We start from the raw sequence: 14,669 nt of genomic DNA on the forward strand, positions 1-14,669 counted from the left end.
GTTCCACACCTGAAAGATGTCTTAAGTCTAAAAGGAAAAATGGACAGAAATATCATATTTTATTATAAGTCATTTGTTAACAGCTTTTGAAAACTGTATGTCTTTTAACACTATGCTTAGCATTAGTGACCCATCTTAGTTCACCCATCTTAGTTCACTATCATTGTTGTATTCAGCCATATTCACATGCCAAACAATGAAGAACCTAATATTTGATCTGGGGGTTTTACCAAAAGACTGAATGCCTGATCACCTGAATACCTGATTGAAAGTTAAACAGAAAATGACCCAGTGGACAGCTGAGGGATTATTAGTCATAGAAGCACACGGATCAGACAGCACTCTTGGTAAGCACAGCAGCACATAGCCAGCCCAACTCTGTCAGTACAGGAGACACACATTCCATAGTGGTTTAGAATACAAAAGACTGTACCACAAGAAGCGAAAGACCTTATCAGTAAGGCAGACCAACAGAGTCAAAGCAGTGACATCAGCACTCACCTTAAACATTCACTGGCTAAACCCCCTTATGGGGCCTTAAACTTGTCTGCTAACCAGTGCTGCTTCACAATTTGCTGGTACCATGAGTATGGCAGGATGGTCGAAACTTTGGTACCACTAACTGCAGCAAACTTCACAAGCCTCGATTGTCCAAGGCTAGTCAATGCAATAATGAACTGTTTAAAAGCTTTAAGACATCTTAAAATCTTAAAATCTGACTGCAAACAAAATTATCCAATTATGCCATGCAGTCAAGATGAACGGCTAACAAGAATACCTTTGTTTAGGTAATATTAATAATAATCATTTTTTAAAAATCATATAATCACATAACATCTAGACGTGCACACTAAAAACATTCCGAATGTCCTACTTACCCCCTGGGTAGAGCCACCCTCATCGGTGGAAAACCACTTCAGCATGGTTTAGATGACAAGCCTGCGAAAAGAAGAAAAAAAAATAAAAAGAAATAAATAAATATATATATATATATATATATATATATATATATATATATATATATATAAAAACATATATATAGTGTGTGTTATATATATATATATATATATATATATATATAAAAATATGTATATATATATATATATGTGTGTATATATATGTGTGTGTGTGTATATATATATATATATATATATATATATATATATATATATATACACACACACACACACACACACACATATAGGTATGTATATGTATATATATATATATATATATATATATATATATATATATATATATAGATACACATACATACATATATACACACACACACACACACACACACACACACACACACACGTATACCTATACATACATATATATACACATACACACACATTATATATGTATGTGTATATATATAGATTTATTTATTTTTCCCATTAATACTATGAATACTATACAGTAACTTAATGCAGTTCTGCCTTCTCCAATAAGATGGGCAGGGTGACTCAACCTTTCCAAGTGACTCAACAGTACCTCTTTGTATTAGCACTGGCTTGCCTATGCTGCTTGTTTTCAGTCAGCATAGGAACGTTAACTGGATAGAGAGGATGATGTACCGGCAGCCTTGTGTTTCTCAAAGAGGGCTGCAACAATCAGCCTGTGTAAAAAGCTCTGACTGGCAGTCAGTTTTTCAGGTCAGTATTCAAATATTAATGATGAGCGGATGGTAACATGGTGGCAAACCTCCCACATGCAAGTCTGTGCATGCATCCACCAAATGTAATAATAACAATATTCAGCAGTCCTTAAAAACATGTCTGACTTAGAAAATTGTGCTAAACAGTAGGAACAAACGACTGCTGTTTCCTTGACACTAAAAATGCACTAAAAATGCCCAAGTGAACCTATTTTAATGAATTACAACTGAAACCTTAATGGATTATTTAAGGCAGAATGGGCAAATGCATTTGAAAATGGTATAAAAGTATGTAACACTGAGATATTTATATAAAGATGTGAAACCCTGTTGGGTTTTTCAAGCTCAGGATGTGTATCTAAAATTGTCCCTCACCCAAAACACCTCCAGATTTCCAAAAGAATGCATTATTTTATATTCATGGGTCAAATGGGTCTGAAAATAACCATGCATCCATGTGACCATCATACATCAACAATGATTAGCCATTATGAGACAATGTTATGGACATATGAATATTACATATAGGATGCTTTAACATTACTGTCAACCAAGTGTCCTGGCAAAAGAATACTGTGTAGTTTTTGTTTCCCTTTTTGACATTTTAAGTGGCCTTTATATGCACACATATATACATATACATACACACAATATATATAAGAAGTGAGAGATCTTTAAACCCATCTACCAAACAAATATCTGGATCTGACAATTGCAATAGTGAGAGGACTTCAACCTTCTTAGCAACACTGCAAGAACACTGCTGAGGTGAACTTGATATTCAGCCTTATAACATATAAATAGAGGCTCGAGTGAGACTGCTATAACATACAAACGCCATTTGAATGTAAAGTTATTTCTGTCCAGCATAAACGTGTGACAGGGAAAGATGATCTGGACAAACCGGCTTTGGCCTTCCCACGTAAGTCATTCGCACCAAACCTGTTGGCCAAGGTGCTTATTCCAGCAACGTTTGCTTTGCCAGCGGACATTTTACGCAGTAATCCTACATCATATTTAGCCTCTAAAACTTCAGACTGCTCATTACGACAACAAATAACTGTAAACTAACAAACCAAGCCCGAAATCCCAGACAGATAGCTGATTAACTAGCAGCCAGATATATCGATATATCGAAAACCAAAATGACACAGCGAACCAAATATCTTAGGTTATAAAGCTACTTTCCATATACAAGCAGCCTAGCTAGCGACTGATCTTAGGTATGTTAACTTACAAGTAACATCCCTCGCGGCAATGCTTATAACAAAGTGCCTAGTTGCTACTAATTAGCACTGATTGTATACATTTACCCAAATGTAAATAGCTAATATAACAGTTAGGTTGACAATTCGATGCAAGTTATCTCGTTAGGTAGCGTTAGCTTAGCTAGCTAGCAAGCAAGCAAGCAAATGTACAAACAAGACGCTAACTGCCGAAAAATGGGTTCTTATCAGTAGCTAGTTAGCTACCTAGCTATCTTGGCAAACTATGTGAAAAAAACAGTTAGGTATTAGTTAAGTTACCTTACATTTCGATCCGCCTTTGCTCGAAAGTGGGCTAGTTAGCTAACCAGCTAGCTAGTAACTAAGTTAACAGCCAGCGAAATAGCTGCAAGGCTACACTAAAGAAACCAGTTAGTCATCTAGCCCTCCAGTAGCAAGCTAGCTGGCTAAAGTGCCAGCAGTTGAAACAGACACTACATAATGAAATCGTACGACGATAAATTTCATTGGCGCTTACCAGCTTTTTAGTGTCATAGGTCGCTAACTATATTTTGCCGCAAAATATTTTATTTTACATGACTGCAAATATGGTGAAATTCCGAGATATTCTGTTATCCCTATTTGCCCCAGTAAACCATCTTTGTCAGGTGGGCAAACATTTCGGACGCATGCGCGAAGCTTGTGCTATGTACATTCCCTGGGCGTGACATATGGTTTACAAAAACTTGTTTCATCGTATGTCATGAAGTAAACTAAGGAGGAAACGGTTCCTTAGTTTATTCCATCTTTCCTCACTTTATTCCAGAACAACACATAGAAATGAGCGCAGAGTTGCAGCACACACCACTGCTGCCCCAGTAATATATAATGTTGGGGCAAAAGAAGAATGTGTAAGGTGGGCTTAAACCCAGGTATGCCACACTCTAATAATGGTGGGCCTGTGTGCAGAACAGTTAGATCTTGGTAAACAGGTAAAACAAAAGGAAAGAACTAAACACCACACCAAGCATGGAAAAGGGGAGAACAAAGGACACCATGGGAAGAAATGGAAACCCCGATGCACTGGGGAAAACCAAACTAAAACTTCCCAAACAAAACCAGAAGACAGGGAGGAACTTGAATGGCTAAGGAAAGCCTCAGGAGAGAGACAGACTGACTCAAGAGGGAAAACTGGATAGGGGATGTGTACAAATACAAACACCCTCACAGACAAGAAGTGAGGTGTAGCACGAGGGCTCACAGACCTCAATACCTGAAGTTACTGGCTAGGAGCTTGGCTCAAAACTTTAGCAAAGACCCAGCACTGAATGACTTGGTTACTGGGCTTATATAAGCTCTAGACCAGCTGTTGGGTGTTAAACCTGATTAGTGGTATGGTTGACTCGAGGCCTCCCTCTGGTGGCCGAAGGGGGCCTCGGCCTGGTGCCAACCCTTACAGTACCCCCCCACCTGGAAGGGGCGGCTCCTGACGTCCCAAGGCCAGCCACACGATCCCGCCAAAAAGCCCGAATGAGTTCACGGTCCAGGATGTGACGGGAGGGGACCCAGGAGCGCTCCTCGGGCCCGTATCCCTCCCAGTCCACTAAATACTGGACTCCACCATGAATCCGCCGGACGTCCAACAGACGCTGTACCATATACGCCGGTGCATCGTCCACCATGCTTGAACCCAGCGGGTTGGAGGGGCCCACTGAACACAACACGGGCCTAAGGCGAGACACGTGGAAAGTGGGGTGAACACGCAATGATGGGGGAAGGGCAAGGCGATAAGAAACAGGGTTTATGTGGTGAAGAACCTTGAATGGCCCGATGTAGCGAGGGGTGAGTTTGCGGGTATAACCACGCAAAGGCAGGTCCTTGGCTGATAGCCAAACCCGTTTCCCTGGCCGATAAGTCGGTGCTGGTTGCTGTCTCTTGTTGGCATAATGTTTTTGAGCAGCACGGCAGACAAAAGAGCCCTGCGTGCCTGTCACCAGGTGAAGTGGCAGCGCCTGACCGTCTGCTCAGCAGATCAAACACCCACGTCAGCCTCTTGGTCGGGAAACATGGGTGGATCATAACCGTACTAGCACTCAAATGGTGATATGCCTAAGGAGGAGTGCCACAGGGTGTTGTGGGCAAATTCTGCCCATAATAGGTGCTCAGATCAAGAGAATGGACAGGAAGAGGCCAGACAGCGGAGGGTGCGCTCCAAGTCCTGATTAACCCTTTCTGTCTGGCCGTTGGATTGGGGGCGGAAGCCGGAGGACAAGCTAGCTTCCGCCCCCAACAACCGACAGGAGGCCCTCAGAACCAGCTGGTGAATTGAGGCCAGCGGTCTGACACGATGTCGCTAAACAGCCCATGAAGACGGACCACCTGGGTAAGAAATAACTTAGCTGTGTCCTTCACCAATGGCAGTTTAGGCAGTGCAAAGAAGTGGCCAGCCTTGGAGAACCTATCTACGACCACCAAAATCACCGTGTTGCCCCTTGATGGGGGCAGCCCTGTAATCAATTCGAGCAACAAGTAAGACCAAGGGCACGAAGGCTCAGCTAGTGGGTGCAACAGACCAGCAGGCCTTGTCCTGGGGTCCTTGCACTGAGCGCAGTTGCGACAGGAGTTCACAAACGCTCGGACGTCGGGTTCCATGCGGGGCCACCAAAACCACCAATAGAGAAACTCAAGCGTCCATGTGACTCCTGGGTGCACAGAAAAGGGGGATGCATGTCCCCACTTGAGGACCTGAGCTCTAGCCACCTTATGGACATAAAGCCCTACTGGCGGGCCTTCACCCGGGTCTGGTTCAGTAAGGAGGGCCTGACGTACTGCCTTCTCAACCCCCCACTGGATTGGCGCTACGATGCAGACCCCAGGGATAATGGTCGAGGGTGGAGCAGAAGGCGGCAAGGATTCCCACTGCCGAGAGAGGGCATCTGGTTTAATGTTTTTAGTGCCCGGCCAGTAAGATATGGTAAAATCAACCCGAGCAAAGAACAGTCCCCATCTGGCCTGGTGTGGATTAAGTTGCTTGGCCTGCTGTATGTAGGCCAAGTTTTTATGGTCCATACAGACCAGAAAGGGGTGTTTTTTCCCCTCCAGCCAGTGCCTCCACTCCTCGAGTGCAAGCTTGATCACCAGCAATTCATGGTCACCCACGTCGTAGTTCCATTCTGCTGGGGACAGCCATTGAGAGAAGTAGGCACAGGGATGCAGTTTGTCATCCTCTCTGAACCGTTGGGACAGAACTGCACCAACGCCCTCCTCAGATGTGTCCACCTCAATGACAAACGGAAGCTTGGCATCAGGGAGCTGCAGAATAGGGGCCTTGATCATACGGTGTTTCAGTTCATCAAACACCTGCTGGGCCTCGGTGGACCAGTAGAACTGACCCAACGCCTTCCTAGTCAACATGATCAGTGGGGCTGCAACTGCGCTAAAGTTCTTCACAAACCTGTGGTAGAAGTTCGTGAAGCCCGGGAAGCATTGGACCAGACGCACCGAGGTGGGTCTAGGCCAGTTCTCTACAGCCCGCACCTTGGCGGGGTCCGGGGTCTATGCACAATTTATTGTGGGAGACGACAAATCCCAAAAAGGAGATGGTACGGGCATGAACACTGACTTCTCCATCTTGACAAAGAAGTGGTTCTCGAGCAGAAGCTGGAGGACCCGGCTAACATGGGTGACATGTTCGTCTACCGTTTGGCTGTATACTAGGATGTCGTCCAAGTAGACAAACATGTATGTGTCAGGGGCCTCCCTTAAGACCTCGTTGATGTACCGTTGGAAGACGGCAGGTGCATTCATCAACCCAAATGGCATAACCAGGTATTCATAGTGCCCAGAGGGGGTGACGAACGCAATCTTCCGTTGGTCTCCCTCTCGGATTCTCAACAGGTTGTAGGCACTACGCAGGTCCAATTTGGTAAAAATGGAGGCTTGTTGCAGCGCCTCAAATGCTGAGGTCATGAGGGGCAAAGGATAATGGTCCTTGACAGTCACCTTGTTAAGGCCCTGGTAGCCTATACAGGGGCGTAACCCACCGTCTTTCTTCCCGACAAAAAAAAAAACCCACACCAGCCGGGGAAGCAGATGGTCGGATGAATCCTAGGGCTAAGTGCTCTTGGATATATTCCTCCATTGCTTGACATTCAGGACCCAAAAGGGAGAACAAGTGGCCTCTAGGGGTACTGGAGCCCGGGAGGAGGTGTATGGCCATGTCGTATGACCGGAGGGGGGGGGCAATAGTTGGGCTTTCTGTCTGCTAAATGCCTCCCCAAGGTCCCAGTATTACTGGGGGACTCAAGACAGATCCAGACCGTCTGGGTTGCGACCAGCCCCAGAGCAGGGTTTGGCTGGCTGCAGGCAGGAGGTCTGACACATCGAACCCCATGACAGCACCAACCAGCTCAGCCAGTCTACCTGAGGATTATGTCACTGAAGCCAGGGGTACCCCAAAATCAGTTGCAAGTTGGGAACATGGATAATGAACAGTACAATGTGTTCAGTGTGTGCTCCGACTCGAACCTGACTGGATGGGTATAATGATTAACAACCCCTGGCTCAAGGGCCCGGCCAACAATGGCAGCAATGGCTAGGGGTTCATCCAGTAGGACCAGTGGCAGGGCAAACTTGTTGGCCAGCCCAGCATCAAGAAAGTTGCCCACTGCCTCAGAGTCCACAAATGCCTGGAGACGTGTTTCAGACGTTCCCCAACAATTGTGGTCCTGAGAAACAACCCCTGAGCTCAGGGAGGACTGGTTGAGTCCCTCAGAGGTCCTCCCTCCCCTGATGGATGTTTGTCTTCTCCCTGGAGCTCAGGACAACCTGGGCGGAGATGACCCACGCTTCCGCAGTACAGACACCTCCGCTCCAGCAACCAAGCATCACGTTCACTTCAGGAAAGGCGGGTGTGTCCTAGCTGCATTGGCTGGGATCCGGACTCCTCCTGCTTGTCATGCACATGAACAGGACTAAGGGTGCACAGAGCTTCAGGACAGCCTTGACTGATCTCTCGTCCCCATGTTCGATGCCTCTGCCGCGAATGATTGTCAATACGCAAGACCAGATCGATCAGGTTGTCGAGAGAGGCGGGAGTATCACGGTGGACCAGTTCATCTTTAAGGTCCTCGCTGATGCCCTGGTGGAAAGCAGCCATCGGCGCTCTGGGGCTCCATCCGCTCTCGGCCGCCTCGGTGCAGAATTCAATCGCATAATCAGCCACTGCTTTTCTCCCCTGACATATTAAGGAGACGGGAAATCATCCCCTCCAGAGAAAAGGTCGAAAGTCCGCTTAAGGGCCGCAGCAAATTCTGCTGCAGTGGAGCCTACATCAGTTTGGTGCTCCCAGATCGGGGTGGCCCATGCCAGAGCCCACCCAGTCAGACGGGAGATGATGTACACCACCTTTGCATGTTATGTGGGGAACTGGGATAACTGCTGCTTGAAAGCCAATGAGCATTGAAGGAGGAACCCCCTACAACCTCCTGCCTCACCAGCATAGATGCTCAGGGGCAGGGAGCAACGGCTCTGAATGCAAGGTGGGCAGGATTAGAACAGGAGTATCAGGAATCACTGTGGGAACAAAAGGGTGAGACAGATGTTGCACCTTTTTAAAGGTTAAAGCTGTTTAATCTTTAAGAAGCATGGGGACATATCATATTGATGATATTGATATTACAATGATTTATACCTTACATCTAAAGTTCAACTAATTTTGACCCTAGTGGGCATAAAAGGGCCATATATGAAATGACAAGCACCAGCTTTAATCAGCAGAGCCCAAGAAAGTAGCAAGAGAAGTTTATCCTACTCTAACACACCTGACTGTACAGAATAAATATGGATAATGGTGAAAATAATAGATAAATAACAGAATAACATCAATCCATTTTTCCTTGATTTACCTTGTTTTAAAAGCCAACATGTAGTGCCTTTTCATAACTCAAATACATTGTTTATAATGAGAGTTTGCATGCATTACAGTTCCTTTTTTTCAGTGTCTGCACTTTAACACCAGAAGCAAAACAGCTCAAAGTTGAGTTTGAAATCTGAGATAAAGAGGCTCTTTAAGATGCTAAGTGGTTGTTTTTAACCATATTTAAGAGCTGTTTAAAGTCTATGGTTTGAAAAGAATAAAACATGTTACTTCCTCCCTAATGCATTTCTTGTGCACTGGAAGCACTGGAGTATCATTTGTATAATATAAGTTATAATTTATCCCCCTTAGTTAATTTTCATAATATCAAAATGGTGCATATTACATAATATTTATCAAATGTTGGCACCCTGTTTCCTCTAATCCTAATTTCTTTGTGGATTGTGCACTAGATTACAAGAAGGGTAAGCAATACACAAAGGTTTTACAGTGCACCTCTAGTAATGGACATGTGAAGAAAATGTTTTGAAAGGAAGAGATATAAGCTTTAACAAAAGCATATATAAGTGTAATTTCTAGAGTAACTCTGACTCACACTAGAAACGAGTCTTTTTTTTCTTTTAGTTGTGGTGCTGGCACTATTAAAATAAAATTAAAAAGGAACGTGTTAGGATCTGTGTCCTCTTTTTATTCCTTAGCTATTCGATTGTTATGGTCACTACAATGCTTAGAAGATATATTAAAACATTACAGAAATTCGATTATACGGTAATCGAATTTGAAAAACTAAGGAAATATCCTACAGAAATCACATCAAATTTATACGTTGGGTTCGAAGACTGTGATGAAGTTTCGGTCGCCCACGTCAATCTAAAATCTGATTGGTTGTCCGTAGCGTTCAAGCCAGAATCGCTCCTATTGGCTCAAAGACCACGACACCCACCGATGAGAATTCGCCGCTCGTACTGGGACTCTTTGGAGCGTTACCAAGTTTAGTGCATCGCTTAGTGTGGCCTGTTTAATTGCTACGATTTCTTGTTTAAAACAAAAACTTGTAGAAAAAAGATTTAAAAGATTAATACTGAAAGAATAACGACATCATTTTCAACTGAAACTGATAATTGTACATCTCTGAACAGCATCTAGTTATGCACTCTGGCCTGAACGTGGATACAATGACAAACTCGAGGAAATCATTCTTTTACTTATTTGGATGTTTATTTGTTTATTTTTTTACTCTATCGGGGGCAACCTTGTCACTCAGAGCACAAGTACCATCTGAGAGATCTCAGCGTCCGCTATCGAGTACGGTGAGCGCGTTCAGTTACCAGTCACCTGCAGCTAATTACTCAGTTTACAAAGTGCAGCGTCGGCTGTCCCAATATGAGCTCAGACGTAGGACGATGGGAAAAATTAACGGAAACAGGAAAAATTCAACACGCATAGAGATAGATTTAAATGGGTAAGTTTTATTAAAAGCCTTTCATTTATTTATTTTGTTTTATTTAAGCATATATACAATTTTTAGTTTTAAGTCATTTTGAGTTTTAAAGCATACAATGTAAAATTAAGATTTTAAAATTAGGCTTTTAAAGTAAATTAATAAATATAAATACAATTTTAAATGTTTGTCATTTTGTCATTTATTGGTTGGTGATATCAGCTTTCTGAAGATGGCATCATTTTTTATGGCCCATAACCTTTTTCTACAAAATATTTTAAAACATGACTTTGAAATTCATTAATCCAACTTGGTGAAGAAGAAGATTATCAATGTAACTGCAAATGTTTCATATTTGGTTCTGTCACTGCTATTGGGTCACTTAACCACCAGTGCATAAGATAACCCTTCACTTGCCTTTTTGTTTGGTGTTTTTACACACAGCCATTCTTTCACATGTAAGACAGTTAAGCATAGGCTCCTGGTCACCTTACTTTAAAATCATTTTGCTTCAATCTGATGAAATAATGAATGTATGCTAAAAAGACTCTGCAGGTCCACAGCAGTCTGAGCACTGGACTTGTGTATGCCAAGTGTATATATATATATATATATATATATATATATATATATATATATATATATATATATATATATATATATATATATATAATTAATTAATTTATTTATTTTTTTGATTATTTTATTTATTTATTTTATTTTTTTTTGCGCATGACTGAACCAAAGAGCCCAAGATCTGTTCATATATTGCTCTAAACTCACACTGGAAATGCTAATCCTTCAAGCAATGAAAAGAATTCCTGATTATCGAACTGGTGAAATGTCTCACTGCTACTGACTGCTCTGCTATTGTCATAAAATCCAGGAAATGGCTTCGCCCTCCTGTTTAGATTAATTGTGGTTTTTAGATTTGATTCCATGTTGAGTTGAGGACAGGGTTGAGCTGTTACTAAACTCTTGTGAAAGTTCATTGTCAGTGCATCACTGGTCTTATGAAACAGCCTAACCTCTTCAAACCTACACTGATTCTCAATCGCTCAGCGCTGGACATTGTCCAAAGTCAGTACATCTGCATGTGATCTATTCTGGAAACGTGGAGTTGGCTAATCATGGCTACTTCTTTCACAGTCACTGAAGAGTGAGGGAATCACTACACAGTGTGGCCATGCTAACCAGCCTAGTAGTGCATCAGTAGTTCAGATAACAACACACTTTGAAACTGGCCTTATTTTAAATACAGTCAAGAGACTTCCCAAGCTTCAAAGAGAGTCTGACATGTTATAGTTTCCTCCTTCCAAAAGCATGGACAGACCAGCTTTTATCTTATTCTATGTTTGTGTCTCATGGATCAGATTGGAGCATGAGCAGTACAGGATTTATTGTTTTTTACATATTGTAATGGGACCTCTGCTATATCCTTGGAACAGAATCGGGGTGATTTATGGATAATTGCTGTGTGCTGCTTTATCTGGGGCAGAGCTCACTGTTTTTGATTTTGATGCCTGAAAAATGTTATTGCTGACTTGTTGCCACAGAAAAGAACAGAGAAATCAACTGTTCATTTGAGGGCAAAGAACATAGGGTGGATGTAGAAAGGAAAGCAATTCCGAAACAATGGCTCTTTTATTATCTGAATGGTTTGTTTTTGGTTTTTTTTCCTTAATTATTTGAACATTATATGAGCAAAGGTTTCTAAAGATGAGCTAGTTATAGGAAACTCCTGATGCCTTTGAGTTTATAACAGTGAAGTTATGCATTAATTGTAAAATATGTAAACACTGCTTGTGTGAGATTGGAATGTATAGTTTAGGTGTCAGTCCCACATTATAAACCTAAGAGGAGGGTCACAGCTCTGCATTCTGGAATTTGAGAGGATACTCCCTTTTGTAATGCCAACATCTCAGGACAGCTCAAAGCCTTTCAGGTGACTGCACACCTGAACTAACACTAATGTTTGCACAACAGTTTGGTGGCAATGAAGATTCTCACATACAGCTTCAGCAGCACTTACTTTGAATTCTACTTCCTTAGAGAACCAACCCAAAGGACGTCCTGTTGTAATTTCTAAAAATCTGCCATAAATGCATTCTTTAAAAAAATGTGTCTGCATAATAAATACACATATACTTGGATCACTCACGGTACCTCTGGTGGTCTTGGAGTGGGCACAGTAGGTTACTACAGCTTACATCAGTTGTCTTTCTCTGTCCTATTGCATGCTGGAAAGGCTTGTGTGCCTCATGAAAGCCAAACCTCAATAAAGCCACTAAACTGTAACTAATTAGCAAATCCCTTCTGAAGCTGGAAAAAAAGCCCTGGTTCATACACACCAGTAGTAGGCTTTTATTTATTTATTTTTCCCTGGAACTAAGCGATTGTCACCTAAGTTTCTGTTCGAGTGCTAATTGCTCCTTCTTCCTGAAGTCACTAAGCAAACAGAAGCTGGCCAAGGAGATGGCGAGGACTCTTTAATCCCTCAGTGTTTACTCACACGATGTGGATCAAGACCAAGCCTGCCAAATCCAGGGTGGGAAAACCAATATCTCATGTGGATAGAGGCAGGCAGGACAGAGGCCTGCTGAGAGGGGCTTCTGAGCTGTGGCCCCCTTATTTTCAATCATTGGTGCCTTTCTACTCCACATGAATTCAACTCAGGAAGAAAGGACAGTTACCACCCTGGGTTATTCTTGCATTCATAACAGCTTGCTTGAAAATTGTGCTGTTTAAATTGGTACAGCCTGTATAAGGGTGCAATTAATTTAGAGTGAGGGTAGAGGTCAGACTTGCACTGTATACACAAGAATGAACAAAGATGCCAATTTGAACTGTGTTTCTCATTTAATGGGTGCATGAGGAGGGTCACTTGCCAGCCAAATCAAGCAAGAACAAAAATGAGTTCTACATAACAGACCAACTTCAAAAGAAAAGTACAGCTAAAATTATATGAAGGGGTCAGTGTTGTCTGCTCCATTCACTCACATTGTTTCCGTTACCCTCCACTTGCAGGCCTAATGTGTGTGGTACTAGGTGCTGCCATGGATGGATTGTTCAACTCAAGACAAAACAATGCACAAAACGTGAGTAACTGAAATTGGATTAAAAACGCATTTAGCTGTTGTTGTTGTTTTGTATAATTGTTCATATATCATTCTTATATTGCATTTTAACATCTGAAGGTTCCTGATAATCTAATCAACAGTAAATAAATAAATGAAAACTACAACAAATGGTTTTTAGTATGTTTGCTACTCATTAAATCCTTCTTTTAGATTGTTGTTTTTACATTTACATTTATTTATCTGGCCACTGCACTGTTGTGATCATTGTGTTACATACTTAGTCAGGGCACTGCATCTTAAATCTCTCAGTGGATCTGGAATAAATTAAAGTGAGCAAAAATGGAGTTGCTTGCCAAACCAGAAATGTCACCATTGCCAAACTGAACCCAGTCTGTATTTCAGAGCAAACCCAAACCCACAGTGGATTCCTGCATCTTCCACCCCTGCTTACCTTTGTAGAGATTCATTCTGCATCTGTGATGGTTTGAGTTGTAAATATATCATGTGTTGAACATGTTCTGTGGTCGCAGGTGTGCAACATGTTACGTATGATCCACTGCCCCATCTGCACGCCTGTATGGCAGACTAAAATACTAGCCACCTTCTCCGAACAGGTTTTGATGCTCCTCAATGCAGTGTGGTGGTGTAATCTGAGAAGATGCCATCTCATACTTTGCATCAGGGAAGTCTATGGAGGTTTTTTTTTTTTACCCCATTAAAGATGCCAAAAGTCAGAAACATGTTAATCATGTCTCTATTTATTTCAGTGCTGCTCTATAGATGACAACTGAAATATTCCAGGACACCAGAGGACTGAATTAAACAAGCTTTAGGTAACAGATCAGTGTTGAGTGGGTAGAGCAGCACTGCAGGCTTTAGTCCAAGCTATTGTTTATAGGAATCAAGTGTTCAGTGATGGGAGGCCATCTGTGTGGGCTGACTTAATGGACCACACCATGAGCTCTGTCTCCTGTTTCCTCACACTTTGCCAAATATTTTAGAGCTGTTTAGAAGACCAATAACAAACCATCTTTTGCCCACAGGCCTTTATAAAACATGGTTTCATGTCTTCAAAAGTATTACATAAGTTGTTTTGAATATAAGGCATGTCTGGATAAAGAATGTAACTCTTTTGCTGAGAATCTTTTCATTTGACAAAATGTTTAACTCCTCTCATATGAAAGTCATATTTGTTGTGTCTTACATATTTACTTCTTTGAGGGGCAATGGTATTTCCCTTCTGTAAAATCCCCCCAAGCCAAGTCAAAGTTGTCAAATGTATTTATATGGTGCTCTTTGCAATATAAGTTCTCATAAAGCAGCTTTACAAATGTATGGGTCCAGATCCCTTTTGAGTAAACCAGAGGTGACAATGGCAAGGAAAAACTCTCTCTGTATGGAA

At 42.2% G+C, this 14,669-nt stretch overlaps 2 protein-coding genes across 6 annotated transcripts in view; one reads left to right on the forward strand and one right to left on the reverse strand.

The window, feature by feature from the left end:
• Nucleotides 1-3,541, reverse strand: part of LOC113580116 (uncharacterized) — a 37,055-nt gene extending 33,514 nt beyond the window's left edge. For both annotated transcript variants that reach the window (XM_081715887.1, XM_081715886.1), the window contains exons 1-2: nucleotides 3,407-3,541; nucleotides 879-939 (exon numbers count right to left, since the gene is read on the reverse strand). In XM_081715887.1, coding sequence (XP_081572013.1) covers nucleotides 879-923 — 45 coding nt within the window. In that variant the 5' untranslated portion in view covers nucleotides 924-939; nucleotides 3,407-3,541. The remainder of the gene's footprint in view (nucleotides 1-878; nucleotides 940-3,406) is intronic.
• Nucleotides 3,542-10,134: 6,593 nt separating this feature from the next.
• Nucleotides 10,135-14,669, forward strand: part of ltbp4 (latent transforming growth factor beta binding protein 4) — a 45,629-nt gene continuing 41,094 nt past the window's right edge. For 3 of the 4 annotated variants that reach the window (XM_081715888.1, XM_035525641.2, XM_081715889.1), the window contains exons 1-2: nucleotides 10,135-10,208; nucleotides 13,215-13,285. In XM_081715888.1, the coding sequence (XP_081572014.1) occupies nucleotides 10,150-10,208; nucleotides 13,215-13,285 (130 nt within the window). In that variant the 5' untranslated portion in view covers nucleotides 10,135-10,149. The remainder of the gene's footprint in view (nucleotides 10,209-13,214; nucleotides 13,286-14,669) is intronic. The other variant, XM_081715890.1, reaches the window with a different exon arrangement.

Source organism: Electrophorus electricus, chromosome 6, assembly GCF_041902795.1.
Source record: "Electrophorus electricus isolate QZ-2024a chromosome 6, ASM4190279v1, whole genome shotgun sequence".
NCBI classification, from domain to species: Eukaryota; Metazoa; Chordata; class Actinopteri; order Gymnotiformes; family Gymnotidae; genus Electrophorus; species Electrophorus electricus.